This window comes from Tinamus guttatus, unplaced genomic scaffold (genome assembly GCF_059628265.1).
Source record: "Tinamus guttatus ecotype Peru unplaced genomic scaffold, ASM5962826v1 Tinamus_guttatus_pri_ptg000227l, whole genome shotgun sequence".
Taxonomy (NCBI): domain Eukaryota; kingdom Metazoa; phylum Chordata; class Aves; order Tinamiformes; family Tinamidae; genus Tinamus; species Tinamus guttatus.
In genome coordinates this window covers 531,246-556,171 of record NW_028288761.1, presented here as the reverse complement: position 1 = coordinate 556,171, position 24,926 = coordinate 531,246, and the positions used below count along the sequence as shown (strand labels likewise).

The following is a 24,926-nucleotide window of genomic DNA, read 5'->3' as shown; positions in this document are numbered from 1 at the left end:
GAAGGCTGGACATCTCCTTTGGCAGCAGCACAGATTTCGATCAGCTTGAAGCAATCGTGAAATTGCAGCCTGAACTTCCAGTGACTCACCCAGAGAAAGGAAACTTCCTGGCTTGTGTGTTCTAGCATTTCTGGAAAAACTGCTATATTTGGCATGGAAAATAGGAAGGATTCCTCTGGCCGCTTGAGATGGGAGCAACAGAAATGACTCAATGGGCAGTTTAAGAAGCGAACAAGGATGCGCTTTAAATTATTCATTGTGATTCTCCACATTGTGTGTTTTGCCCACTACAGGCTCAGCAGCCTCTGCACATAGGATGATGCAGACTCCACCGTGACGATGTTGTGTGATTTATTACTCCGAGAGCAACCCCATGAATGCACATTTGCTGTACGTTATTGACTCCGGATGTTATAGGTTGCTTCCCATCTGTTTACCAACAAATACTGCTCCTAAAGGTACGGCATTGTGCTTATCGCTACGCGTTGACCCCGCGTGGAAAATCTGCCAATTTCTATTTTCGTGACATCAGTAGCTAGAAATGCGTTTCTTGCCAGCTTCAAACACTTTCAACTGTTTCATCTACTACGCTAGAAAAAAAAAAAAAAAGGAAAAGGAAGCTGGGGAGGACTCTTTCAGTGGATCTGAAATGGAGTATTTTCTTTTTTTTTCTCTCTCTCTCTCTTTTTTTTTTTTTTAATATTTATCCAAATGGTTATTCAAATAGCTTGTTCATTAAACTCCTGAGCTGGTAAATGAAAATCGCCCTTAACACACACCGTTACAGCATCACAAGGAAAAAATAAAATAGATGTGCACAAATCCCAAGAAAAATATCAATAACTTTTTATGAAGAAAAGAAAAAAAAAGTAAAAAGAGAGAGCTGCAAACATTTTCCGTCGGATAAAATGCCATCCAACTCCTGGTTGGTGTGAATTAAATTAAATATTCAATTTGGTCACGCACCACTTTTATCGCCAGATTAAATATCGACAAACAAATATGTGTCGCTCGGGAAGATGCTTCGCGCTGCAGCCTGGCAAATCCAGAGGCAGCCCGTGCTCGGAACGCTCCTTCCCGCGCGGCGCTGCTGAGGACGCCGTGCGCGGAGGGCCAGGACGTGCCCCGGCCGCTCGCCTCGCGGCACCGCGGTGCCCGCGTGGAGCGACGAGCGGCTCCGCGCGGCGCCCGCCGGAGCGGAGTGACCGGGAAGCGATTCCCTCCCATCAGCCAAGATGCTGCAGCTCGGGGGCTTCCAGAACAGGCAGCGGGAAATTCAGCAGTGCTGAATTTCGTCCCATTTCTGTGCTGCCTCCCACGCGGCAGCGCTCTCATCCCCCTGCCCCTCGTGCCGAGTCCTCCACGAGGCCCCGCAGCGCAGAGAGCCGCTGGGTCTACCAGGGAGCACGGGCCTGTCTGAGGCTCTGCCTCGCTTCCCGAATGGTGCCCCTCGAGAGCCGGGAGCTGCTGGAGGCTTCTGGGCCATCAATTATTTAATTGGCCCGGCCATGTGGTCTCCAGCTCCGTGCCAAATGGCCCTGCACAGGGGAAGCGGGGTTGGGCGGAGGGATGAGGGGCTGGGCAGACGGAGGGACACGGAGGGACGTGGAGACGGGCCCTGGACGTGAGCCGCACGCTTGAGCCAAGCGCCTCGGCCGTCTCCTCTCCCCCTGCTGCACATCAGGGAGGGAGCAGAGGGATCCTCTGGGATTCCCTGGGATGACCCTGGAGAAGCCACTTCCGCACTCTGTGCCTTCCCTTCCTCACCTGGAAAACAGGGTCAAGGATTTCTCAACGGGAATGGAAGGAGGAGTGAGCGTCGGCAGGGCCAAGTTCCTGCCCTACCAGCACACAGATCCCTTCACAGCGAAATAAAACTGCGGCCAGAGAGTCTCCCCCCGACCGGGATGCAGCGACACTCCGGGGGTGTCTGTAGCAGATCCATGAGGGGGAACGGTACCTTCTGGCACCCTTGGGACCCAGCCTCACTGTGGCAGCGTCTCGAGCTAAAGTAGCTGAGCGTGGCGCGGCGGGCGGCTGCTCCGGGCCGGGAGGGACAAGCCGGGACACGTGGGAAGGCTGGAGCCGGGTAGGTGCGTCGCTCTTACCCAATAAATAACACAAGCCCTAAAGCAGCCCATGGTAATTACAGGGGCCCCGCGCAGATTAAAAACGGAGGAGAAGGAGAAAAGAAGGAAATCGAGGTTCTGCCTTTCCAAGGAGGTAGACAGAGCTCCACGGGGAAAGCGATAGAGAGGAGCGGTGATTTATATCTCACCAGTGGAATTCTTTTTTTCCAGGGCTGCCCCAGGCTCCGAACTGCCGCCAGGTTCAGCAGAGTTTCTAATCTGAATATTCATAAGCCAGTAATTAATTCCCTTAGATAACGATCCAGATTTGGGGTTGGTTTCGTGAGTGTGTGTGTGCGTGTCTGCCTGCTCCCAGGTGCGCAGATGTGGCAAGGAGGGACGAGACGAGCGAGTTGGGACTCTCCGCATGGCTGTCCGAGGGGGACCGCAGCCCAGGGCTCCCTGTGGCCAGCAGGGCCGGCTCGGGGGCGCTGGGCGGCCCTTTGGGGTGTCCCACCCTGCAGTGGTGGCAGGGCCATGCTGGGGACAGGGTGTGACCGGGGCCATGCGGCTGGAGAGGCCACGGCAGGCAGCGATCCCTGCCCCGCTGCACGTCCAGCTCCGTGCAGACCCAGGGGACGAGGTTTCCCTCTTCCCAAAGGCGCTGCTGGGACCTCATGTTTGCAAAGCACTGGGGGAGGCAGGGAGGGAGGGAAGAAACTCTGGCCTCGTCCCTTTCTTCTCACTTTCTTTCACTTCTTTAAAATCTCTGTGCATCACGTTTAGCACTGGGGCAGGAGCCCGGAGGAGTGAAACCGCATCCCTGGCCCGAGGCCCAGGCCCGAGAGAGGTGCGGGTGCGTCACCTCCCTTGCCCTGCAGCTGATCCACAGAGCTGCTCACTCACATTCGCAGTCACCACCGATGTTCAAATGCAGGGGGGAAACGGAAAACTGATTAAAAAGGAAAGAGAAACAACTGCTTTGAGGCTTTACCAAGCTCCCACCCAGAGGCAGGCACCTCCTTCCCCTGCCCAGGGAGGACGTGCACACAAGTCAGCAAATGTCGTGGATGTCAAGGGACCACGGCGCCAGCGCACGCAGGGGTGCAGGGACCTGGAGAGGTCCCGCTCCCCTTCCACACACTGTGATCACCGGGATAACCCTCCCGAGGAAGCCGTCCCGTCCCGAGGGTGTCAGCGCTGCGCCCGCTGACGCGACCTGCTCCAGCGCCGGCAGCGGCGGGAAGAGCCCCGAAACGTGCCGGCTGGCTGCGTCCCACCGAAGGGTTCTGCAGAGTCCTCCCAGGCGGCCAGTGCCGGCCCGGGGAACGTCAGTGAGTCAGAGTGCTGTTTTGCAACGCCGGCGCACCGCGTGTGGGAGCAGGGATGGCCGCGAGCTGAGAGCGGGGCCCGCCTGGGCCTTTTGCAATCCGCGGAGGGAAGGCGCTGTGTCTCCAGCCCTTAATTAAACACCCCACGGAGACCTGCTGCCCTGCATTGACGTGGTCTGCGAGCATGGACGGAGGAGCCTCAGGATGTGGGGAGAAGGCCGGCTCATCTCCCCGCCGGTGTCGGACCTTCCTCCCCGAGCTGGGCGGCTGCTGCTTTCCAGCTCTCTGCCTCCTGCTGCAGGACCCCGGCCTCACGAAGCCGCCTTTCGAACCCGCACTCTCCCGCATGAGCCACCTTGGCCACCTCCACACAGCCCTCTGAGCACACGTGAAGCTCATCGCCACCCCTGCTACCATCGCTAAAACCACCCCCTGTGCCATCCCCTTTTCCCCCTAGCTGCTTCCTCCTGCTCCCGCAGTCCCCACGTGCGCCCCCGCTCACAGGGGAGCAGAAGGTGACACAGGCAGGATGTCATCCCCGCTGGCTGCACATCCCGCATCACCAGCCTGACCTAGAAACGCGGACGCGTCTCGTGCGCTGGAGCCCGGGGATGCTGCAGGCTCATCCCTCCGCTTTCCCCGGCGCGCCTGAGTGACAGTTGCCCCTCCCCTGCCTCTCCGAAGAGCGTAATGAGAATTTCCTCCGAGGAGCAGCTTGCCGAGATGAAATAATCGCCCGAGCAGCAGGATCTTCACCGGGGATTAGAGCGACTGCTGCTCGCTGAGCTAGGGAAACGGCTGACGGGCAGCGAGAACTCCTGCCACCTCCTCCAGCAGCCGCTTTGCCGAAGCGATTCCCTCCCGCGGACGGAGCGGGGCAGAGCCCCGCGGTCTGGGCACAGCACAGTCCTGGAAACTTCTGTCTCCGTGTGCAGGCACTTTCGCAAACTGCCCTTCCACTCTGCTCCTCCTCGCTGCTCCCCGCGGAGCCGCTCTCCCTGCTCGCGCTGGCGGCAGGGGTGGAGAAGAGGTAAAGGAGCAGCTGCCTTTTACAGGCAACAGTTTTTTTTGCTGTTTCTTTTTGGACCGCTGAGGCATAAAATGTGAAGCTCTGTCTGCTCCGCTCCGCCTTGCCCGTGCAGGCACACGCCAGCCGGGTTATCCCACTCAACGGAGGGACTGCAGCAAACCAGCTCCGTGTGGATTTCCTACTCCAAGTGGTTTAAGGAAGTTTTGCTTTCGCTCCAAGCCCAGTTGTTTTCTTTTCCTCTCTGACCCTTTCCCTCTCTCTCTATTTGGTGGGATTCTGGTGTGACCATCCCTTGAGGATTCCCATTTTTCTTCTCCAAATATCCCACATCTTTTTTTTTTTTCTTTTTTTCTAAGTCTTTTCCTCTATCCGAGCATTCTCGAAACGTGGGAATCTCAGCCCCAAAAGAACATTCCATGTTTGTGAAGACACACATTAAACCAGGCTGCCGCAGAAGCCCTTTATTTCACGCTCGGCTTTTGGGGCTGGGTCTCTTTCCCGTTTCGGATGCGCTCAGCAGCCGCCAGTCCCCGCTGCAGCCATGGCAGAGGGCGCTCCCGCCGCCAGCCCCGCCAGCGACCTGCCCCAAACCCGCTGTTTACGGCGCGCTCGTATCGGCGAGCAGAAACCAACGGCCCCGTCTCCAGCACGGGAAGCGCCGCCAGCGGCCACCCGAAACCTGCCGCGCGGTCCTGCCCCGGAGCACGTGCACGGGCTCCGCCGCGCGGCTCTGCTTCCCAGCGCCCCGCGGACAGAGCAGGGCCGGGCACCGAAGGCGAGAACCGCCCGTCCCCGTGGCCCGCGGCGCCAACGCTCGCTCGCCACAGGCCCCCGCGAGGCGGGCGCCGTTGGGCCGAGAGCGGCGCTGACGCATAGCGAGAGTTTCCCGTCCCGCCGAGCGCTCGCAGCCGCCAAACAGGCGAGGGGCCGAGGGCGGCGCAAGACGCCCGCCCCGAGGCCGCGCAGAGGGGGTCAGTGACCGACGCAGGGTCACGGGGGCCATGGCCACCCCTCGCCTGCGCACGGCGGGGCAGGATGGGGGCCAAGGTGGCCGGTGTCTGTGGCGGGACCCGGCCCTGCTGTGTGGGGGGACACACGCATGGCCGGGGGAACGCGCTTTGCTCAGAGGGGGTCACAACACCCAGAGGGCGCCTGCCCCTCAGGGCTGGCAGGGAGAGGGCCACCTCGCTGCCACCACGCGCGGAGGCACAGGGTGGGCACAGGGTGGGCACAGCCTCCCAGCAGCTCTCCCAGAGGGAAGCCGGGGCTCCGAGGCCCGGTGCGAGGGGGCGGGAAGCGCCCCTGTCCGCCGCAGCCCCCCGGGGCCTCGCGCCCCCTCGACGGACCCCGTCCCTCGCATTGGGCTCCCCCCGGCTCCGCTCCAAGATTCCTCCTCCCACCCGCTCCGGGTTTTCAAAACCACTCTGTGCTAGACGGACAGGCGCCCCGGCCAATAAGACGCCGCAAAGCGTCAGCACAGCGTTCGCTCGGCCCTGCTGACCAATCCGCATCGCTCGGTCCCTATATCCCGCCCTCCGAGGACAGGCTCTGTGGGCCGCTGTCTTGGTTTGGCAGCCATGTTGAGTGTGGCAGAGGGGGGCTGACGTCTCTGGAGAGTGCTTTTTAGTGTTCTTTAGCCCTTTCCATGGCGCACTTGGCACCGGGAGTCGCTTTCACGTGGTATCATGGTGCCTACAGGGCCGGTAGGGGTTGCGGAGTGGCTCCTGGCTGTTCACAGTGCCGCACGGTTGCCCCGCGAAAAGCTGCCGGCGCCATCTTGAGCGTGGCAGAACCCCCCTCGCCCGGCACCGCGGTGCCCCCGTTGCCCCGCGGCCGGGGGGGACAGGGACGGCCCCGGTGCCCCGGGACGGGCCGAGGCGAGGGCAGGGGGTGGCGCGGCCCCGAGTAGCGACGGGCTGCGGAGGGGGCGCGTGAGAAAACTAACTGTGCCCGCCAGCCATGAGCCCGCGAAAGGTGTGTGAGCAAGGGGGCATGGCGCGGGGGGGCGAGCTGAGGCACTGAAGCGTGTTTTTTTTTTTTTTTTTTTAAGTGCAAAATGAGCAAATTCGTGGGAAACCCCGCATTTCTGCACGTCGGCCGTTCGCCGCGGTAGGCGCTGCTCGCCGCCCCTCCCCCGCTCCCCGCGGTTGTTGTTGTGGCGAAGTTTGCGCGACGGTGACAATAAGCGACACGGGGGAGGGCTGTAATTGGGGGTGACCCCAGGGGCAGCGGGGAGCGCGGGGTCTCCTCCGGTGCCGCCTGCGTGAACCGGCATCGCTGCCCGCGGGTGGCGGCCCCGCGTGGGGGCTGCTGCCTTCCCCCGCAAACCCCGATTCTGGCGCATTAGCTCCTTCCGTTGTGTTTTGCTTTGTTTTAATTATTGTTATTATTGTTAGTATCATTCGGCGCTTCACGAGCACGCGGGCTGCGCGCGGTGTGTGGGGGGAAGGCTACGCCGCCTGCGCCCTCCCGCCGCTTCACAATGCGCCGCGGCCCCTGCGTTTGGCCCGGGGCGTGCGGGGCGGGGCGGGAAGGAGGAGGAGGAGGAGGAAAGAGCGAGGGAGGAGAAAAGGGGAGGAGAGCGCCCGCCGCGCCGCGCTCCCCCCTCCCCGCCGGCGTCGCGCGGCCGCGCTGAGGCCGGGCGCGAACTCATCGCCGCAGTGGCGGCGTCGCCTGCCGCTTTAAGCGGCCGTGCCCATTGTTTGCGGCGCGGCCAATGGGCGCGCGCGGCCGCGGCGCGCGCGGCCAATGGGCGCGGCGCGGGGCAGCGCGCGCGCCGCCCCCGGCTCTATAAGAGGCCCCGCGGCGCCGCGTGAGTCCCCACTGGCTCGCGCAAAGCCATCTTGGCATTGTTCTGCCCGCCGCCGCAGCCCCGCCGCCATGTCCGACACGGCCGTGGACACCAGCTCCGAGATCTCCACCAAGGTGAGCGGCCGCCCCCTCGCCCCGCCGCCCCCGCGCGCTTGTGTCCTTTTTTATTTTTTTCTGCAAAATTTTGCATTTTTTGCATTTTTTCTTTTTTTTTCCTTTTTTCTTTTTTTTTTTCCTCCCTGCGCACCTTGTCCCCCCCTTCGAAGTTCTGCAGCCGCCGTGGTTTTGGGGGGCGGGAGTGGCTGGGGGGAGCCCGTCGCGGTGCCGCCGCTTCGCGCGCGCCGAGCCCGCGCCAGCCCGCGCCGCTCCTTTGTCTGCAGCGTGCGGGAAACGTGCTCGGCGCCCGCCGTGCCGGCCGAGGCGGCGGCTCCGCGGCCGTCCCGCCGCCGAGGGCACGGCGAGCACGGCGGCGCCCCGGCCCCCGCTGCCCGCGCGGGGACGGCGCCGGCGCTCGGCGCGGCGCTCGCTCATTCAACGCGTCCCGCGAGCTTGACAGCCCCGTCCAACTTGGGTCCCGCTCGCGCTCGGCGCCGCTGCGGGGGTGGGGGGTGTCCCGGGCACGCGGCGGGGGAGGGGGGGGTGAGTGGGTTGTTGTTGCGGAGTTGCCCCCCGAAAGGAGCGGGGTGTCGATTTGCTGTTGTCGAGTTGCCCCCGGCGGAGGGGGGGTAGTTGCTGTTGTGGAGAAGCCCCTCCGGGAAGCGGTTGCTGTTTCGGAGATGCCCCCGAGGTGCGGAAGGAGCCGGGGGGGGAGGGGGCAGTAGTGGCGGGGCTGCCCCGACGGGGCTGCCGCGGAGCCGCGCGGGCGCCGGGGCTCCGTTCCCGGGCTCGGCTCCTGGCTGCCAAATAACTTGGCGAGTCGGTGCCGGGCAGCGGCGAGGCGGGGGCGGAGCGGGGAAGGAAGGCGCGGGGCGGGGGGGGGGGGGTCTCTCCCGGGAGCCCCGGTGCGGGTCCCCGCGGCCGCCTTTGTCTGCGCGCGGGAGCCGCTGCCTGGGGCCGCGCCGCGCTCCCCGCGGGGCTGACGGTGCCGCCGCCTCCTGCCGCGGCCGGGAAAGTTGCGCGAGGAGCCGCGTGGGGCCCGCGGGGGCCTCCCCGGCCCGCGCCGCCGGGCACCGGGTCATGTCCGCGGGGGAGGGGGCAGGCAAAACGCCGAGGAGTAGCGTTTAAAAAAAAATAATACCGTTTCTAGGTGATTTCGATTTCACTTCTGTTTCCCGCTCCCGGTACCGCGCGCCCCCTGCTTCCCTCGGTGCCTCCGTCGCGGAGCCGGCGCTCGGCTCCCCGGCGCTCCCGCGCTCGCGGCGCGGGCTGCTCGATGCCCGTGTGCCCCGCAGGGAGCCAGGCCAAGTTAACCTTCCGCTGCCCTTTGCCGCGTGCGCGGGGACGGGGGCTGCTCCGCGGGGGTCTCGCGCGCCGGCACCAAGGTGACCCCCCTCCCAGCTCCCGCCGATCCCGGGGCGGCAGCGGGGCCGTTCCCGCCGCCGCACGGCGGGATGGAGGCTGCAGCGCCGCCCGCCCCGGGCGCGGGGTCCCGCCCGCCCTGCCCGGCCCGGGCGGCGGCTCCGCGCTCAGCGCCGCCCCCGGCCGCCGCCGCGGGGCGCCCACCACGTGCGGCGCTGCCCGCGCCGCGCCGCCCCCTGGGAGCCGTAGTCCGCCGCGCCGCGGGACTACACTTCCCGGCAGCCCGCGGGGCGCCGGCGCGGCGCGCTGGCGGGCGGCCAATGGGAGCGCGCGCGGAGTGGCGCGCGGTTTGAAAGGCGGGAGGGCGCGTGGCGGCGCGCGCGGGGGCCCCCTGGCGGCGGCGCGCGCGGCCCTTCCCGCCGCCGTCCCGGGCTGCCCGTGCCCGGGCGCGCTCCGGGATGCGGGAGCCGCGGCCGCAGGGCTGCGGCGGAGCCCCGGGAGCAGCGCGGGGCAGAAGGTGGCGCTTTCCGGGTGGCTCGTGGATGACTAAACGGCATTGCTATTTTATGGACAAACAGCCTCGCCACACCTATAATTAGAGGCTCTGTCAAAGCACTAGAGCTAAAGCAGTCCTGCTACATGGATTCCTCATTTAGAGGCTGCTTGTGGCTGTTTGTATTGGATGGGTTCTGGCAAACAAGAGAAGCTCTGGTCCTTTCTGCAGCGCAGCTGCTAGCACAGGCTTCATAGCCTGGCATTTTGATTGGAATTAAGCTGAGAGTATCTTGAGTGGGTCAGGAAGGGTCAGGTGTGGACCCTTGCCCAGCTGAAATGCTTCAGAGTGGATTGTTTCTTAACCAGAATAGTTGGTTGTGTTTTGTGCACCGGGAGGTGCACAAAGTCAGGGAGATGTGGAAACTCTGACTGCGTTGGCTTGTGTTGTTTAACTTGGGAAGTGCTCAGCTCCCCTCGTGCTGGAGTGCGGAACGCGAGGCGTTCCGTGCAGCCCGGGAGGTTAAAATGCTCCCAAGCAGCCTCTGGGAGGCCCAGGAGCAGGAGTTGGTGACAGCAGAAAACGCGTGAAGCTGAGCGGCGCGGGGAAGGCGCTTGGGATGTGTATGTGAGCAGCGGGAGCCGCAGAGCGTGCGTTTTTGCGTTAGTCCGATCTCACAGGGTGCAGGTTTAACTTGATGAGGTTGGATCAACAGGTGTAATAACCCAAAAACTTGCTTTAGCGGCAGCCTCCTGTCAGGGCGGCATGGATGCCGCGAGTAACGGTGCCTCTGCGTGTGCCTGCTTGTTTTCCTGGCGCCTGTGTAGGCGCTTGAAACAGCCTAGCGGTCTGAAACGCCCGTGCTGCCAGTCTGCATGGTCTGTCGGAGCCTCTTCTCCAACGGAGAGGCGGCCGCGTTACCTGCGCGCTCGGCGGGAGCGAACGTGGCCGCTCGCTGCGGGGCAGCCGAGCACGGGGGGATGAGGCAGAGCACGGAGCCGCCAGAAGCTCCTGAACCCCTCGTGGTGGCTGCTGCGGCCGCTCTGCGGCTGTTCCGCCGGCCCCGCGGAAGGAAGGGCCCCTCTGCTTTCCTTGGCTGGGGCGATGCTTCTTGTGCTGGAGGAACTTGCTCCAGCTGATGGAGGAACAGAAGGGGAGGCGGATGCGAGCGGAGATGCCAGTGTTAAATCTGACTGTTCTGTATGCGGGAACATCAAGTTGGATCCGCTCAGCCTGTGTGCCGAGCGACTTGGCATGGCGCTTTGACAGTGATCAATAGCAGAAGCTGCTGCTCTTGTTCTGCGCTGCTCACGGTGGAGGTTTGAACCGAGCTAGCCGGGCATAGCTCTTGGAGCAGTGTAAAAATAGACTTCTTCCTCCGCCCCATCCTGTTGCACTCTGAGCTGTGAGCTGGATCCCGGAGTCTCATCTCCACTGCTGCAGGAAAGGCACGGTGTGTAATGTTTGCCGTATGATTTTCCTCAGGCAGAGCAGAGACTGCAGCCTCTGCTAATGATTTCCTGGGATTTGTTCCTGCCGCGAGGGCACGGAGCAGCTGGGGATGTCCGTGGGCACCAGCGGCGGTGCGGGAGCCGCACGGGCTGTGCCAGGTGGGAACTGGCCGGTTCCGTGCTGGGGAGCTTGGAGGTGAAACGGAGCCACCTCTCCTTAGAGAGCCTCTCTGGCGACCTTAACGTGGACCAAGATCCGCCCCGCGCGCTTCCATTCCCAAGGAGGAGCCAGGCCGGGGCGAGCGAATCGCAGAGCAAATAGGTGTGAAGAGAAAGGAGCCCTGGTCTCTCTTGGACTGTATTTCTCACCTGATCTGCAGCTTCTGTAACCCGGGGGTGTGAACGGATCCAAACGCCTGAACGGCCAGTGACTCTCTGCTTTTGTGCTCCCTCCAGGATCTAAAAGAGAAGAAGGAAGTTGTTGAAGAGACGGAAAATGGCAGAGATGCACCGGCCAACGGCAACGCTGTGAGTACTGCTTGATGTGCAGGGAGAGACAGCCCTTATCCAGCACCTTCTTATTTCCCCCTTCTCGCTGCTCCTCCCGTGAGCCTCTTTCCTGGCCCTGTCTGCGGGGGAACCCTGGCGAGTGGCGCTGTCACCACATGCAGAGCCATTGAACCTTTGGCGTGACACGCTCTGCAGAAGCTTCCAAGCCTGCAGGACACTTCCATGGGTGCAAAAAGGCAGGACTGGGCTTGGATCTCTCAAACCTTTCCAGAAGCTGTGTCACATCATGTGTGCACTGCTACTTCTTTCCTAGGCACTGGAATTGAAGAGGGAAGGGCTTGAGAGGAAAAAAAATCTGCTAGATACAGTGTTACAATCTGCTGAGGAGGGAAACACATTGTATACAAATAAATCATGTTGGTTTCCCATTTCTAACCTGGCAGGGGAAATTCATTTTACTGCAGTTTAACGTGTCACGAGAGTCTTTGCCGTCTGACTTGTGTTCAGAGCTGCAGCTCCCAAATTCCTGTCGACTTGAGATATTTAATTCCTGGGCTCTCTGTAGTGCAGAGGCAGAAGGGAAGTGAAATGCAGACCTGGGGCTTAGTGGGTAGGATTTTGCTTTAGGAAGGGAAAGTGGTGACAAACCCTTCTGCTGAACGTCTCTTCCCCCTCCTCCCTTCCCCAGTGCATTTTTTTAAGTGATGTTTTGTTTTGCCAAGGAGAACGAGGAAAACGGAGAGCAGGAGGCTGACAATGAAGTAGACGAAGAGGAGGAAGAAGGTGGCGAGGAAGAGGACGAGGAGGAAGAGGGTGATGGTAACTTTTCCTTGTTTCCCCGTCGCGTTGCTGCGAGCGGAGAGCAGCATCTCCCCCTCGCGGCTGCTCCGGGGCGGCTCCCGGAGCCTCCTCGTGCCCCTAGGAGTGAAGTCAGCCCTTGGCTCTGTTCCAGCAGGTGAAGGGCAGGGCCCTCCCGGCCCGCCGGCCCCGCGCTGCTCAGTAAGCGCATTAGTCTGGCCGTGCGCGCCGTGAAAACTGCCCTTGACTCCACGATGGCAGCGGCTGCCGTGAGCGCTGAGCCCAGGCTGCCGGGGCGGCCAGGGAGAGCCGCGTCCTGCCGAGCCCGTCTGGCTGGCGAGGAGCAGCCCGTCCGCCCGGCCCTCCCCTCTGCCTGCGTGCTGGGTGGAAGCAGGCAGAGGAACCTGTAGGTTTTTCTCAATCATCAGACAATGAAGGTTCAAAACGAGCCAGGGTGTCCCAGGTCTCCCCTCCCTTTCCCATTTCCTGATCTAACCCAGCCTGGAAGCAGGTTTTGGCAGCCATGACCAGAAATCCAGCAGTGACTTGCCAAATAGCTTCTCTTCTTGCCCTCCCCACTATTTTTTTTCCCCCAAGATCTGCCTGGATGAGTAACATTGTTTATTTTTATCACACATTAAGTCTGGGAGAAAACCATTCTTGTTAGGCTTGAATGAACTTGGGGCCTCAATTAGCTGTTACTGGGTTAATCCCTTGTGAATTTTGGGTTAAGTGCTGACCTACTAACCTGTTGAGTAGTTTTGGGAGACGGGGTAGGGCAGACGGGGATGGAAGTGTAATGAGCTTTAGACCAGCACCTTTTCCACCAGAGAATGGAAGGAGTGTAAGCAGGGAAGCCAGGCTGCTCCACTCTTTCCTTAGCAGCTGGCTGTCCTTGGTGCCCTTCGGGTAGGAACTGGTTCACTAGAGAGACTGGGAATTGTGGCCCCGTTTGTACTCTGGATTTTAATCCCTGAGGACAGGGAGCACTGCTGCCGTGCGCTGCCCTGAACCCACCTGCCTTCCACCATCTCCCGGGAGGAAGAATTTTCCTCTCTGTTCCCTGTGGCACAGGGGCTGCACGTGTGTGTGGGGAGGTGTTGCTGGACGCTGCCGTGCCGGGCAGCGCTCGTCCCACGGTGCCAGCCCTGCCCTTCCTGCTGCTGGGAGGCTCTTCAGCTCCCTGGGGTCTGCCCGGGCTCCTGCCTGTCCAGACTGAGCATGCCAGGTGATCCATGCCTGAAGCTGCACTGGAAAAGCTGCACACAGCAGGGGAGGGATGTAAAGGCAGCGAGTGCAGCTTGCGTCAGCTTTCTGCAGCACTGGAACAAACTCCCGTGCTGAGTTTGACAGCAGAGGGGAGCTAAGGGTATATTTTTCTCACCCTTTTCCCCATCCCATCTCATTATTTGCTTTGCTTAAAGCAGCTCAAAGAACTAAAAATGCCCCCAATCAGCTTGGTGCTGTCACCTGACTCGCTGGCCAGCCCCAGGCACGCGGTGGCCAGCAGGGTGTTGATCCGGCGCCGGGAGCTTATCCCGCCGTTCCAGCGCACGGGCCGCGTTGCGCCCAGGATGCGCTGGCGAGAGGAGGAGAAGGGAAGGGAGGATGGGCTGACCTTAATCCCCCGGCTGTCTATACGTGTGGCTCGTGGTGGTTTAAAGCCAGCTTACTGGCCTTAGCACTGTAAGTTTTAGCAGGGTCTCCTGTTACGCAAGGACTTCTCTGCAGCCGAGGCGACGTTCCTGCAGGGCCTCTGATCTTGCCTCTGACCCTCCCCAAAACTGGCCACATGTGAAATACTCAGTCGTTCTGATCCACTGGCCTATTTGAGCTCAAAGTGGGTCAAAGCCCAGAGCTCACTGCTCATCCTCTCTCTTATTTCAGTAAGATAAGTTGGTAGCATTTGTTCGCTGTTCTGATAATTAGAAAGTGTTCTGACTCAGAACTAATGCGTTCTGGCTCTCTTAACTCATTAAAGATGGACTAATAGCTGCGAAGGGAAGCAGAAGTAATCTGGAGCAGTTAGGCGGAGCAGCTACTAGAAAGAGTTTCCCTTTTCTTTTTTTTTTTTTCCCTCCTCTCTCTCCTCCTCTTGCGATGTGATTTCAGTGCTCAGTGAAGGTGCAGGCTTTGCCGTCTGCTGCGTGCGCAGTCGGTGTATATGAATGTGACATGAGCCAGGCTCGATGGAGTTAAATTCTCCTTTTCCCGCCAAAGGGAGGCCCCCTTGACTATCCCGCAGTTGACTGAGGATCAGCTTGACTTGACAGATGCCCTGAAAACCTCTGGCTTCTCCGACCCTGGCTGCCCTGCTAAGAGATTGCTGGAAAGGGACCTGGATGCTGCAGTGTGGGGCTGGGCTAGGCTCTAGACCGGAGGAGAGGTGCCTGATGCCAAGACCTCGGAGCGCCGAGGGAAGCGCTGTGGGTCAGGCTGCTGTTGGAGGGGGCCCTTCCCTGAGCGTTCCGCTGTGCGGCCCTCACCCGCTCCCAAAGTCTCTGCCATCTAGTGTGGTGCTGCCCTGGAGGCTTCATGTTCTTCCCTTTCGCCTGTTCCCTGCAGGTGAGGAAGAGGACGGCGATGAAGATGACGAAGCTGAGGGAGCCACAGGCAAACGGGCAGCGGAGGATGACGAGGTGGGCAGGCCCGCGAGGCGCTCGGAGCCGCCCGTGTCCTGGGGGGCTGGAGATGCCGGGCTGGGCATTGGGACCCCAGTGCGCTCGCCGCGCGCTTCCTGCTCCCGGCACCTTTCGGAGCCCGGCCCTCGGGATACGGCCCAGTTCCATTTATACCCTGGCCTGCTTAGCGGGGTGTCCAGGCAGCCCCACGGGCACCTCGATGCCTCCTGAGCTGACTTTGGTGTTGGGGAAGAGTTGGTTGTGCAGCAGGTCCGTGTCACGATGTGGCTGTGGGAGCAGCCACCCGGGCAGGGAAAACCCGCCCCAGGCTTGCGGGTGCCGGTGCCTTCCCCCCGGAGACGCAATTCCCAGCCCCTGGGTGAGGGATGTGGCGGGAGCCGAGCCCCTCGAGCAGGGGCTGCCCCAGCAGCCGTTCCTGCCCTCTCCCTAACGCCTTTGCTCTCCCCTTAGGACGACGACGTCGATCCCAAGAAGCAGAAAACCGATGAAGATGACTAGGCAGCAAATTATTATTATTTTTTTTTTTAAATAAGGAGGAAAACAACAAAAAAGGCCAGCGCATCCTCTTCACCCTTGGGACCCCTCCCTCCCTTCCCCATCCACCACACAGACACACACGCACCCCCCTTCCTCCCCCTCTGCCGTGGTCATCCTCACCAAGTAGAGTGAAGCCTCGACCCCTGCCCCCGGCGCGGCGCTGCCATGTAACGAACATACGAAACGATTCGCCCGTTAGCGGGGAGAGAAACCCCCCTTCCCCCACAGACCCCTCCCCACCCAAGCACCAAAACTTCAAGGCCCTGCTTTCTTTCTTAAAAGTACTTTAAAGGAGAATTTGTTTGTATTTTTTATTTACATTTTATATTTTTGTACATATTGTTAGGAGGTCCGCCATTTTTAAGTGATCTCGGATTGACCAAAAGGGGGGCTTTGAAGTGTATATCTCTCTTGTTACCTATTTCTGACTTTACTTGTGGTGTGACCAGGCCCAAACCATTATCTCAAAGGAGAATAAAAAAACCTTGTAAAAAAAAAAAAAAAAAGACAAAAATGCAAAAAAAAAAAAATTACAATCTTATTCTGAGCATTCCAGTAACTTTTTTTGTGTATGTACTTTAGCTGTACCATAGATTGTGGTTTGTATGAGGTGGCAAGGCCAAAGATAAAAAGTTTTTTTTCTTTTTTCTTTTTTTTTTCTGTCTATGAAGTTGCTGTTTATTTTTATTTTTTCTTTTTTTTTGGCCTGTTTGATGTATGTGTGAAACAATGTTGTCCAACAATAAACCGGAATTTTATTTTGCTGAGTTGTCCTAACAACGCTGCCTCCCAACTGCTGCTTTTTGTTTTAGTTTTCGTTTGTTTTCCTTTTTGTTTCTTTCTCCCCTTCTTTCTTTCTTTCCTTCCTTCCTTTCTTTGGCTTGGATGGGGGAGAGAGTGAGAGGGGCGGCAGGGGGGAGTGCAGGGGCTCAGGGCTTGGCTGTTTTCTGTAGCTCGGGCTGCCTCGTCCTGGTGCTGCTCGGCTGAAGGCGCCGGGAGCTGCTGCCTGTGGGGAGGGCGGCCCCGGCTCCAGGGCAGTCTCAAACTCACCCACTTTCTCCTGTGCCCTGCGGGACAGGTTAGTGAAGCTGCTGCAAGTGTGGCCTGTGTGCGTGAGCACAGCCGGGTGCCCCTCGTGCTCGCGTGTTTCTGCTCTACGGGGCTTCTGTGAAGTTAAAACTTGCTGGAGGTCGTAGGAGAAACACTCCCCCTTGCTCCAACCGGGCTGTTGAAGAGGGCATGAGAGCTCCAGCCCCCAACCTTCCTTGCAGTGCTGGGTGAGTGACTGCAGCTGTGGGGCAGGGGGTGCTGAGCTGTGCGCAGGAGCTTCCCCTTCCTCAGGGAGTCGCTGCTGTCGGCAGCACAGACCTTGTTTACAGCAGTGCTGGGTTCAACAGGGATGTGGAGCAGCGGGGAGGATTGGTCCCTGAGGGACGCTCGCGCGGTGCGCAAGTCAGCAGGGGCTTTCTTGGTGGCACCGCAGGAAGAAGGGTGGGTGGTTCATTCTTCTTTAACAAATCCCAACCTAAAATGTTGTCTAGACCTCTGCTGCTTTGCTCCTCACCTTCCTCCTCCAACTAATTTTTCCTCCCTCCTCTAGGGTGCTGGAGCCAAGAACAGCTCGGCCTGCTTGGCCAGGTGTGCGGAGGCCTTGCAAGAACCAGCCTCATGTCTGCTCCTCTGAACCCTCCGCGGCCGGCGCGGCCTGAGCGATTCCCCTTTCCGTGCTGGCCCGGGCTGTGACAAACCCCTGCCAGATGCTCTCATTTCCTGCGCTCGCACTTCAATCCTGGCAGTCAGGGGCGAGATAGTGGGGATGGTTTTTGTTAGGAAAACAAGAAACTGCAGTGTGTTTAACGCACTGGCTGCTGCATGGGCTCAGAGCTCATCCCCCGGCCAAGCCTGCTTTCATTCTGTATTTACACCGGTGTCAAATCAGATCTGGGCCCTTGTCCTTAATTATCCAACTTAACGGTAGTGCGAGCTGATAGCTTATCGGATTTACAGCCCTGCTTCTTGGGCCTCGCACACCGTGCTTGTCACCTGGGCGGCGCGAGGGTGCCGAGCAGGGCTGCGGGCGAGCGGTAGATTTGATAAGCGGGAGCTGTGATGTTCCCGGAAGGATGTGACAAGAAGGGCACGGCCCGCAGCTCCGCCAAGTGCCACCGTCTCAGCGCTGTGGGACAGATGCGGGTGGTTGAGGGAGGCAGCAGGACGTGCGTGGCTCCGCCGGGCGCGCGCTGCGCTTCCCGGCTCCGCAGCAGGAATGAGGCCCTGGAGACGGGGCCGTGGCCCAGGTGGCCGTTGCTGCTGAAGGAAGAGGCAGACACAGCCCGGCCCAGGGGACGCCAGCCCTGGCGCTGCGCGGGGCTGCTCTCCCGTGCCCAGGCAACTGTCTCCATGCGGTGGCCCCTTCGCTCTTGCTGTGCTCCATGAGCAGGCAGAGCAGCTGTGCCCAGGCCCGCGGCGGCGCGAGCCCGGCCTCCCCACAGCCTCCTGCACCCTGGGGTTTAGCTCCTCGATGCCATCCCACGGCCTTGCTGTGCCCCGCAAGACGATGGACTCCCCCAGCGCGTTGTTAAAGCTGCTGCTTGCAAATTTGCAAGGTAAATCTCTCATAAATAAGTTTCCGCAGCTGCAGACGGTGAGGGCAGGCTGTGCGTGTGCAGCCAGCACGGGGCTCCTGGCACCGGGCTTCGTCCTGAGGCAGGAGGGGCAGCTCTGGGGGGAGAGGTGGCCTTGTTGCCCCTCACACTGTGCAGCCAGAGCCTGTCCCCGCCTCAGAGGACCCTGGGGTGCTGCTAGGAGCTGCGGTCGGGGCAGGATCCATCTTGGGACAGCGTTGGGCTGAAACCAGAGGCTCTTCCTGCCCCCCTCCCCCCATTGACAATTTAAGGGCAAAGGAAGCTCCCCAAGGAGGCCGGGGCGGGATTGGGAAGGAGCCCGCATCCCCATCCTGCCCCACTCCCAGGTTCCCTGGGGCACTGCCAGCCCCTGGGCCTCCTCTGTGGGAGCCTGGCTGGCCACGGGGGGCGCTGAGCACGGGCGCAGCTCGGTGCATGGCCTGCCCTAGAACCTCCCCCCCACCGCTGCACTGCTGGCCCCAGCCAATCCTCACACAGCAGCACAGCCTCCCAGCCAATCCTGTGCTGCCACTTGGCCTTCCCCTGCTAATCCCCCATTGTTCCCGCCTGCTGCCCTCCACCAATTGCAATCAAGCAGCACCTGGCCCTAGCCAATCTGAAGGCACCACCTGGCTCCCCAACCAACCAACCAGGTGCTGCCATCTGTCTTTGCTGCCAGCCAATCCCATGTTGCCCTTTGTTGCAGCAGCCCACCAATCCCAGGTGGAGTGGGGCTGGTCCCAGCCAATCCAGCTCCACCATCTGTCAGCAGCCCTGGCCAATCAGAGGCAGCCACACCCAGCTGGAGGGTATAAAAGACCGGCCGGGTGAGGGGAGCTCAGGCTGTGGCTTGGGGCTGCTCTGGGGCTGTGTGTGCTGAGCTGGGCAGCCTGGAGCTGCTGCCTCGCAGAGGGGCTCTTGGCTGCTCATCTCACCCCAGCTGATGTCCCACAAAGCTCCTGGGTGCCATCTGCAGCCAGGGAGCTGGGAGGGAGCTCCTGCCTCCGCTATGGATGTACAGAGCTTCCCATCTCCTCTGGGGCTGCCTAGCCAACATCCGTGTTGAAGGTCCACGAAGAAGCTCAAAGCCTTCAGTAAATGTAACCAATTCTTGGGTGTAGGAACCTGTTTAAGTTGCTTTATCTTTTCTGTGGTAGCTGAGGTGTCTGCAAGAATAACTGCCCTCCAGAAGAGCTGCTGTGATCAAGGCCCTAGAGGAGCTGCACATGCAGCAGAGCTTGATGGTGGCTCTTTGCATCAACTGGTGCCCTGGGGCTGCAAAATGCCTTCTGTGTAAATGCGAAGTGCAGACAGGATCTGTGAGCAAGTACTTGGCTGCTGTCTGGGGCTGGGAACTGTGAATTGGAGATCTCCCTCACCTGGAGAAGGCTTGCAAGAGCCAGCCAAAGAGGCTACTGAGGATGTGTCAGAAGTGACTTCAAGTGTGAGCCAGCCTGGTACCCGGAATTGCCTGCTAGCACATGGGGAGCCTGATGCTCAGAAGAAACCATTGAAGCTCATGACCACAGAGCCTGATGCTCAGAAGAAACCCTGCTCGGCAGGGTGCTTCTCCAGGGCTGCACGAAGCCCCTCGCAGGGGCTGGTGATGAGCGTTGTGCAGCTGGACTGCTGCCCCAGCTCTGGAGATGAGGAGCGCCTGGCCTCATGCCCTTCCTGGGAAGGGTGTGACAGGCTTCTTGCAATCTCTGAAGAGCAGGGTATTTGCCTGTAACCTGCAGGGCAGAGTGTTACTAATGCTGACTCTGCCCCTCGCCTTGGCCTGACTGGTACCGTGTCCAACTGATTCTGTTTTGGGCTTCTGATGAAACGTGTCACAGATGTCAACATAGGGCCGCTGGAGATGTTCTGGGATGGACTCTGGCTGTTGACTACTGAAGACTGCCCAGCTAGCCCCCAATCTCAGGGGTCAGGAGAGCTGTTGGGAATGCCCTATGAGGTTATAGGGAGCGTAGTCTGCTGATGGACAAGGGTGACAGCTTCTCTTGGCTTGCTGTGACTCTGTGTGACCCAGCGGAGTCTGTCCCCAGCACTCTGTGGCTGGGCCTCAGCAGGAGCATCACAGTAGTCCGATGTGTGGCTGAACAAGGGGTGAACTGAGAATGACCTCCATGTGGTCCGCCTAAGGTGAAATCCTGATGAAGTCTTGATATTAATCAGTAGCAGTGTAACTAGCTGGAGGCCCCAGCTCACCTGGACAGGCTCTTCCTGAGCCTGTGTGTGTTGTGGACTGAGCCTGTGGGCAGCTGGACTTGGCCTGAGTGAGCTGGATATCACAAATCCTGACTTCCTGCCTGTAGTAAGTGAGGCTCAAGCTGCTAAAACGTGTCCTGTCCTGCACCAGCTGTGGTTTTTGAAACATTGCTAAACTGTTCTTGTTGTGTCTTGACAACCTCCATGTGACTAGAAGGACCTTGAGGCGCTGGCAGAGAACCTGCCCGTAGGACTTTGCCTTCAGACTAGACATGGGCTGGTGCTGCTGGGATGAACAGTGCCTGTGTAGAGTCTGACAAGTGAAACAGCTTTCCAGGCACCGCTCTTGAAGATCATAAAAGCAGAAACACTTCTGGGATGTTGCTGTTGGCAAAAATAAGAGAGGGAAAGAAAGGGGCTCGTTTAGCTCCCTCACAGCCAGCTCAGCGGGTGAGCTGCCCCTGGGGGAGCAGACTGCTGCGATGTGCAAGTGGGCTGAGGAAATCTGGACGGTTTGGCTAAGGTGCACCTAGTTAATGGGTTGCACTTTGCACTTGCCTGATGAAGTGTCTGGGGCAGGCAGGAAAGCCTAGCCCAAGCAGAAGAGCAGATGTGGGCGAGACGGGTCCCATCTCCTTGCCGGGTGCCTTGAGGCCTGTCCTGTGTCTCCCAAAGGCTGTGCAAGCTCTGCACAGGTTGGGGTGGCTCTGGTCACCGTCCTTGGCACCGTCCTGTTCCTTGCCAAGATGAGGTCTTTGTGGTCTGAAACGCAGCTAGGTGCCAGTTCCCACTGCTGGTGTTCTGTGGGGTCTCCATCTCAATACTTTGTCCCTCTTGAGTACCAGTCTTGCAGCCTGTGCCTGTATTTCCTCTTGCTTGGATGTTGGACGGTGTCCGGCCCTGTGCGGGTGGCTGCTGTCCTCGTTGTGCTTGGCTGGGCTGCCCCTGTTCCGAGGGCAGGGGGAAGCAGGGACGTTTCCTTAGCTTTGCAAGACCTTGGAGGGCTGTGGTTCCTGCTGCTCAGGCTGGAGAGCCCCTCGGTGCCAGCGAGGGGGGCTGGATGGGGGAAGAGGCTCCGAGTCTGCTCTGCAGGGCCCCGCTACATGGGACACAGGAAGAGGCTTGTAAAGAAGCAGCGAGTCCCGGCGCTTCGGTGCAGACAGGGGTCTGGAAAGCTTCTTGCGGCGCTTTGCTGAGAAATGTATGAGGCTTGTGTGTGCAAGTCTGTCTGCTGCCTCCGCTGCGCCCACCCTGGCCGTGCTGGGCGGGAGCCGAAGTCACACAGATAAGGTCCTGCAAAGTTTGTGGAAACAGGAGACTGGGGAGGAAAGAGACTCAGTGCTGCAGCTGGAGGATGTAAAGCTTAGCTGTATCAGCCCCTAGAGAATCCTCAGGAACAGTGACCCCAGGCTGCACATCCACATGGATGAGCCTTTGCACTCAGTTTTTCCAGCCCCACGGACAGCTCTGTTGCCCCCCAGCCCCGTGGGGGGCTGTGGGTTCCTCTGCCTGCAGTGGGTGCCAGGGCTCCCTGGTCTCTGAGGGCTCCTCTGCAGCCGGGTGCTGCTCCTGGCCGTGTAGCCAGTGGTCTCTGGGGAGCTGGAACCTGCTGTGCGTCAGCCTGGGGAGACGGGGTCCCTGGAAGCACCAGTGTGAACCTGCAGCGCGAGCTGTGCTGGCAGCGCCGCGTCCCAGGGGACAGGGCAGCCCGTGCCGGGGGTGCTGGTTTCTTGCACATGCTCTAGGCTGGTCCCTCGCTCTCAGCCTGGGCCAAGTCGCCTCCCTGAGCCCTGCTTTCTCCTTCCCCCCAGCATGGGGGAGCTTAACTCTGCAGCAGGGAGCACCCCTATTCCCAAAGGATGCAGCTCTGTGCCCAAAAATACTCCTGGCAGCTCTGCCTGCCCCTAGCCCCCATGCATCCTGGCCAGTCCCTGGGGAGCAGCTGGTGGCCGGTCCCATCCTGGGCAGGTTGGGGACCTACCTGGGGTGCAGAAGGCCCGTGTGAGCTCTCCTTGCGGCGGCCTGGTGGCTCTTTGTGGTCCCCACAGCGGTGACGCCTGCAGAGAGCCCCGTCCCCTCCGTGTCCTGCAGGCCGGGGGATCTTGCTGTATTGCAGCACCATCTAGTGCTGCTGGCCGGGGAAGCCGGGCGCCCTGCCAGGCTGCGCCGTGGTGGAACAGCTCTCCTCCCGCGGCCCAGTTTGAGGCCGGCCACAGTCCCCGGGGTGCGGAGGCCGCAGCGCCCGTGAACCCCGAGCCTGGCTCTGCCTCCCTCCTCCTGGAAATCACTCTGCTTTTCTGACCGGTCAGGTAAATCCGCTCTGCCAGTCCTGCACTGGCTGGCAGGGATTTTGCCTTGGCCAGGATGTTGTTCCTGGGGCTCCTTCCTGCACCCCCTGTGTTTTATCGGTGCTGTTTTGCTGTGGTCAGTATGAGAGACCCCATCCTGCTGGTGCCCTTGGCACCCTGGGGCAATGGCAGCCCCATTGCCGCACTGTCGCGCCGGGTGGCCTCTTTCCTTGCCCCTCGCGTCTCCAGCTCGTCCCCTCCTGGCTCACAGTGCCCGTGCACCCGCGCCCCCTGGTCCTGGAGCGTGAGGAGGCCGGAGCGGCCCCGTTTGGGCCCAGATTGGGGCCCCTCTTGGGGTGCTCTGGAGAGGAGCCGTGGGAGCTTGGCAGGAGCAGCCCTGCTCCCTCCTGAGTCATCTCGTGGAGCCCTCGGAGGGGGCTGTGTTTGCAGGCTGAGTCACGGGGAGAGGTGGAAGCGAGCACGGCGTGGGAAGGGAGCCTGGGGCCGGGGGGAGGCTGGTGCTGCTGGGACGATATGGAGGGGCTAGGGAATGCGGGAGCTCCCACGGGTGCATGTCCCTGTGTGCCAAAGCCCCGTGCCTTTGCTTGCTGCCCCTCGGTGTCCTTGCCCCTGACCTCGGGCATCTCTCCCCTGCTTTGTGCCCCGCTGTGGGGTGTGTGGTTGTTCTATCTGTTGCCCAGGATGTACCTAGCGCGTGTTAGGTGCAAGGTGGGTTCAGGCGGGACCGGCGAAGCCTCTCGATCCCCAGGAGCTGGGTGAGAGCAGGGCCTCCGGGGCTGGTTCTGCACCGGCTCTGCTGCTGCCTGTGGGTGCCCATGGGGACACCCAGGGTCCTGGCATCCAAGCCAGCTGGTGCCTGGCTTGGCAGCGCCGGGAGAACTGATGCCTGCCCTGCCACATCCTTCCGGGACTCCTGCCATCCCGAAGGGCCGGGGACAGCCAGGCCTCGCTGCAGCCGCGGGGCCGGGAAAGGCAGCAGGGCTGAAGGAGCAGGGGCAGAGCGGGCACCTGCACTGCAGCCTGGCCTCCTGCCCGCTGCCCACCCATGGCGGCGGCCGCAAGAGTAGCGAAGCAGCAGCGTAACGTGGCCCCGGGCTGTTTGCTCGCCTTTTGTTCCCGGTAACCTTCACGATTCAGGTAATTAGCTGCGTTAGGGAGGCTCTGCTGCACCGCTGTTGGGCAGGGCAGATTGGGCAGCTCGCCAGCCGCACCGGGACGCGTGTTCCCAGCGGGGCGTTTGCCGCGGGTGACGCTGGAGAGTCACCCCTCGCTGGTGCCAAGGAGCCAGCTCCTTTGCCTGGGCACAATGCAGAGATGGGGTGCATGGATGGACCCAAAACCAAAGCCCCTGACCGCAGGCAGTGAGAAACCCGTGGCCCGTGGCTGTGAGTTGGTGTCTTGGGTGCTGACGGGGCTGATCGTGGCAGCACCGACCCAGCCCGTGTCCTGGAGGGGCGCTGGGCCCGCGGGCCGCTCCAGCCGCCGCCGGGTGTCCCCGCGCCGCCGCCGGCCGGCTCCCCGCAGCCGAAATGGCCGCGCGGCCTGCGCGAGGCTCGGGAGCGGCCGCGGGCTCGTGTGGGCGCGGGGGCCCGGGCGGGCTGCGGCCATCCCGGCGGGAGCCGCTGGGGGGCGGCCGCTCCCCGCGCCACCGCGGGGCCCGCGGCCGGGGGCGACCGGGGCTGCCCGCTTGGGGGCAGCGGGGAGGCCGCGGGGCCTGCGCTGGCCTCCCGCGGCGCAGCGGGGCCGCCCTAGCCCGGCACCTGCAGCAGCGGGGTCACCCCTCCTGCCACAGGCCCTGCCCCGAAGGGTTGGGAGGTGACTTCGAGTCACTGGGGGCTGCAGAGTGGCCAGGCAAGTCCCTTGGGCACGTGGGTCTCCTCCTGGAGGTCCCTCTGGCCCAGGTCACGGCGCTGCCCTGAGCCCCGTGCCCGGCTGTGCTGGGTGTCGCGGGAGCCCAGCGGAGCTCCCGCCGCTGAGTCCGTGCGGAGACCTTGGCCCGACAGCGGGCTGGGCCGCGGCGCCCTCCGAGGAGGGCATCACCCTGCAGCGCCTCCGGTGCCAACAAGGTTAATTAGGTGCAAGAATCCAGAGCTTGTTTGCACAAAAAAAAAAAAAAAAAAAAAAAAAAGCCCTCAGACGAGGCTCAGCTGCTGCTGCTACAAACTGTGCGTGTGTCGCTGTTATTAAGCTCAGGTGCTCCCTGCCATGGGGTTGTAGCTCAGCTTGTCACAAGGAAATGCGGCTCCCATGCGTGTGGCTGAGGGTAAGTGCTCGTGTGCCCTGCTGCAGTCGCAGTTATAAATATCAAAATGCGGCTGTGCGTTTATGTAGTGTAAACGCTGCCGTGGGATAAGACAGCTTAGACCGCAAGTGAATGGGGCTCTGGTACTTATGCCTGGCTTGCAAACCTTTTATATCCTTTCTTTTTTACGTGTCAGAAATGTCTGAGCCTAGGATCTAAAATGATGCATTTAATTTCCCTGTGATTTCTCAGAGACATTCAAGCCCAGCCACAGGACAGGCTGAGCAAGGTGTCAAGTGATCATAAAGCTGCCCATGATATTTAAGAGCAGAAGCTAGAGGTGCTCGGTTCCCGAGGTTGGTATCTATTAACGCTAATTCAAAATGGCCCAACGGGGTAGTGCGGCTGCG

The 24,926-nt window shown here is 61.0% G+C and overlaps 1 protein-coding gene across 4 annotated transcripts; it reads left to right on the top strand.

Moving 5' to 3' along the window:
* The first annotated feature begins 7,178 nt into the window (after positions 1-7,178).
* On the top strand, positions 7,179-15,910 carry PTMA (prothymosin alpha). Of its 4 annotated transcripts, none has more exons than XM_088525484.1 (5): positions 7,179-7,355; positions 11,100-11,171; positions 11,879-11,972; positions 14,517-14,590; positions 15,044-15,910. In XM_088525484.1, exons 1-5 carry the CDS (start codon positions 7,179-7,181, stop codon positions 15,089-15,091), a joined length of 465 nt encoding a protein of 154 aa, XP_088381610.1. In that variant the 3' UTR covers positions 15,092-15,910. The 4 variants fall into 4 exon arrangements, with proteins under 4 accessions (XP_088381610.1, XP_088381613.1, XP_088381612.1 ...); XM_088525487.1 differs by having other exon boundaries at positions 7,225-7,355; positions 11,879-11,966; XM_088525486.1 differs by having other exon boundaries at positions 7,225-7,355; positions 11,876-11,966.
* The last annotated feature ends 9,016 nt before the right edge of the window (positions 15,911-24,926 follow it).

Excerpts from the sequence above, each read along its gene's own strand:
- PTMA (XM_088525484.1), top strand. The coding sequence starts at position 7,179 with ATGGGCGCGGCGCGGGGCAGCGCGCGCGCCGCCCCCGGCTCTATAAGA. Across the intron at positions 11,973-14,516 it reads CGAGGAGGAAGAGGGTGATG|GTGAGGAAGAGGACGGCGAT; the intron begins GTAACTTTTCCT and ends TGTTCCCTGCAG. Across the intron at positions 14,591-15,043 it reads GGGCAGCGGAGGATGACGAG|GACGACGACGTCGATCCCAA; the intron begins GTGGGCAGGCCC and ends CTCTCCCCTTAG.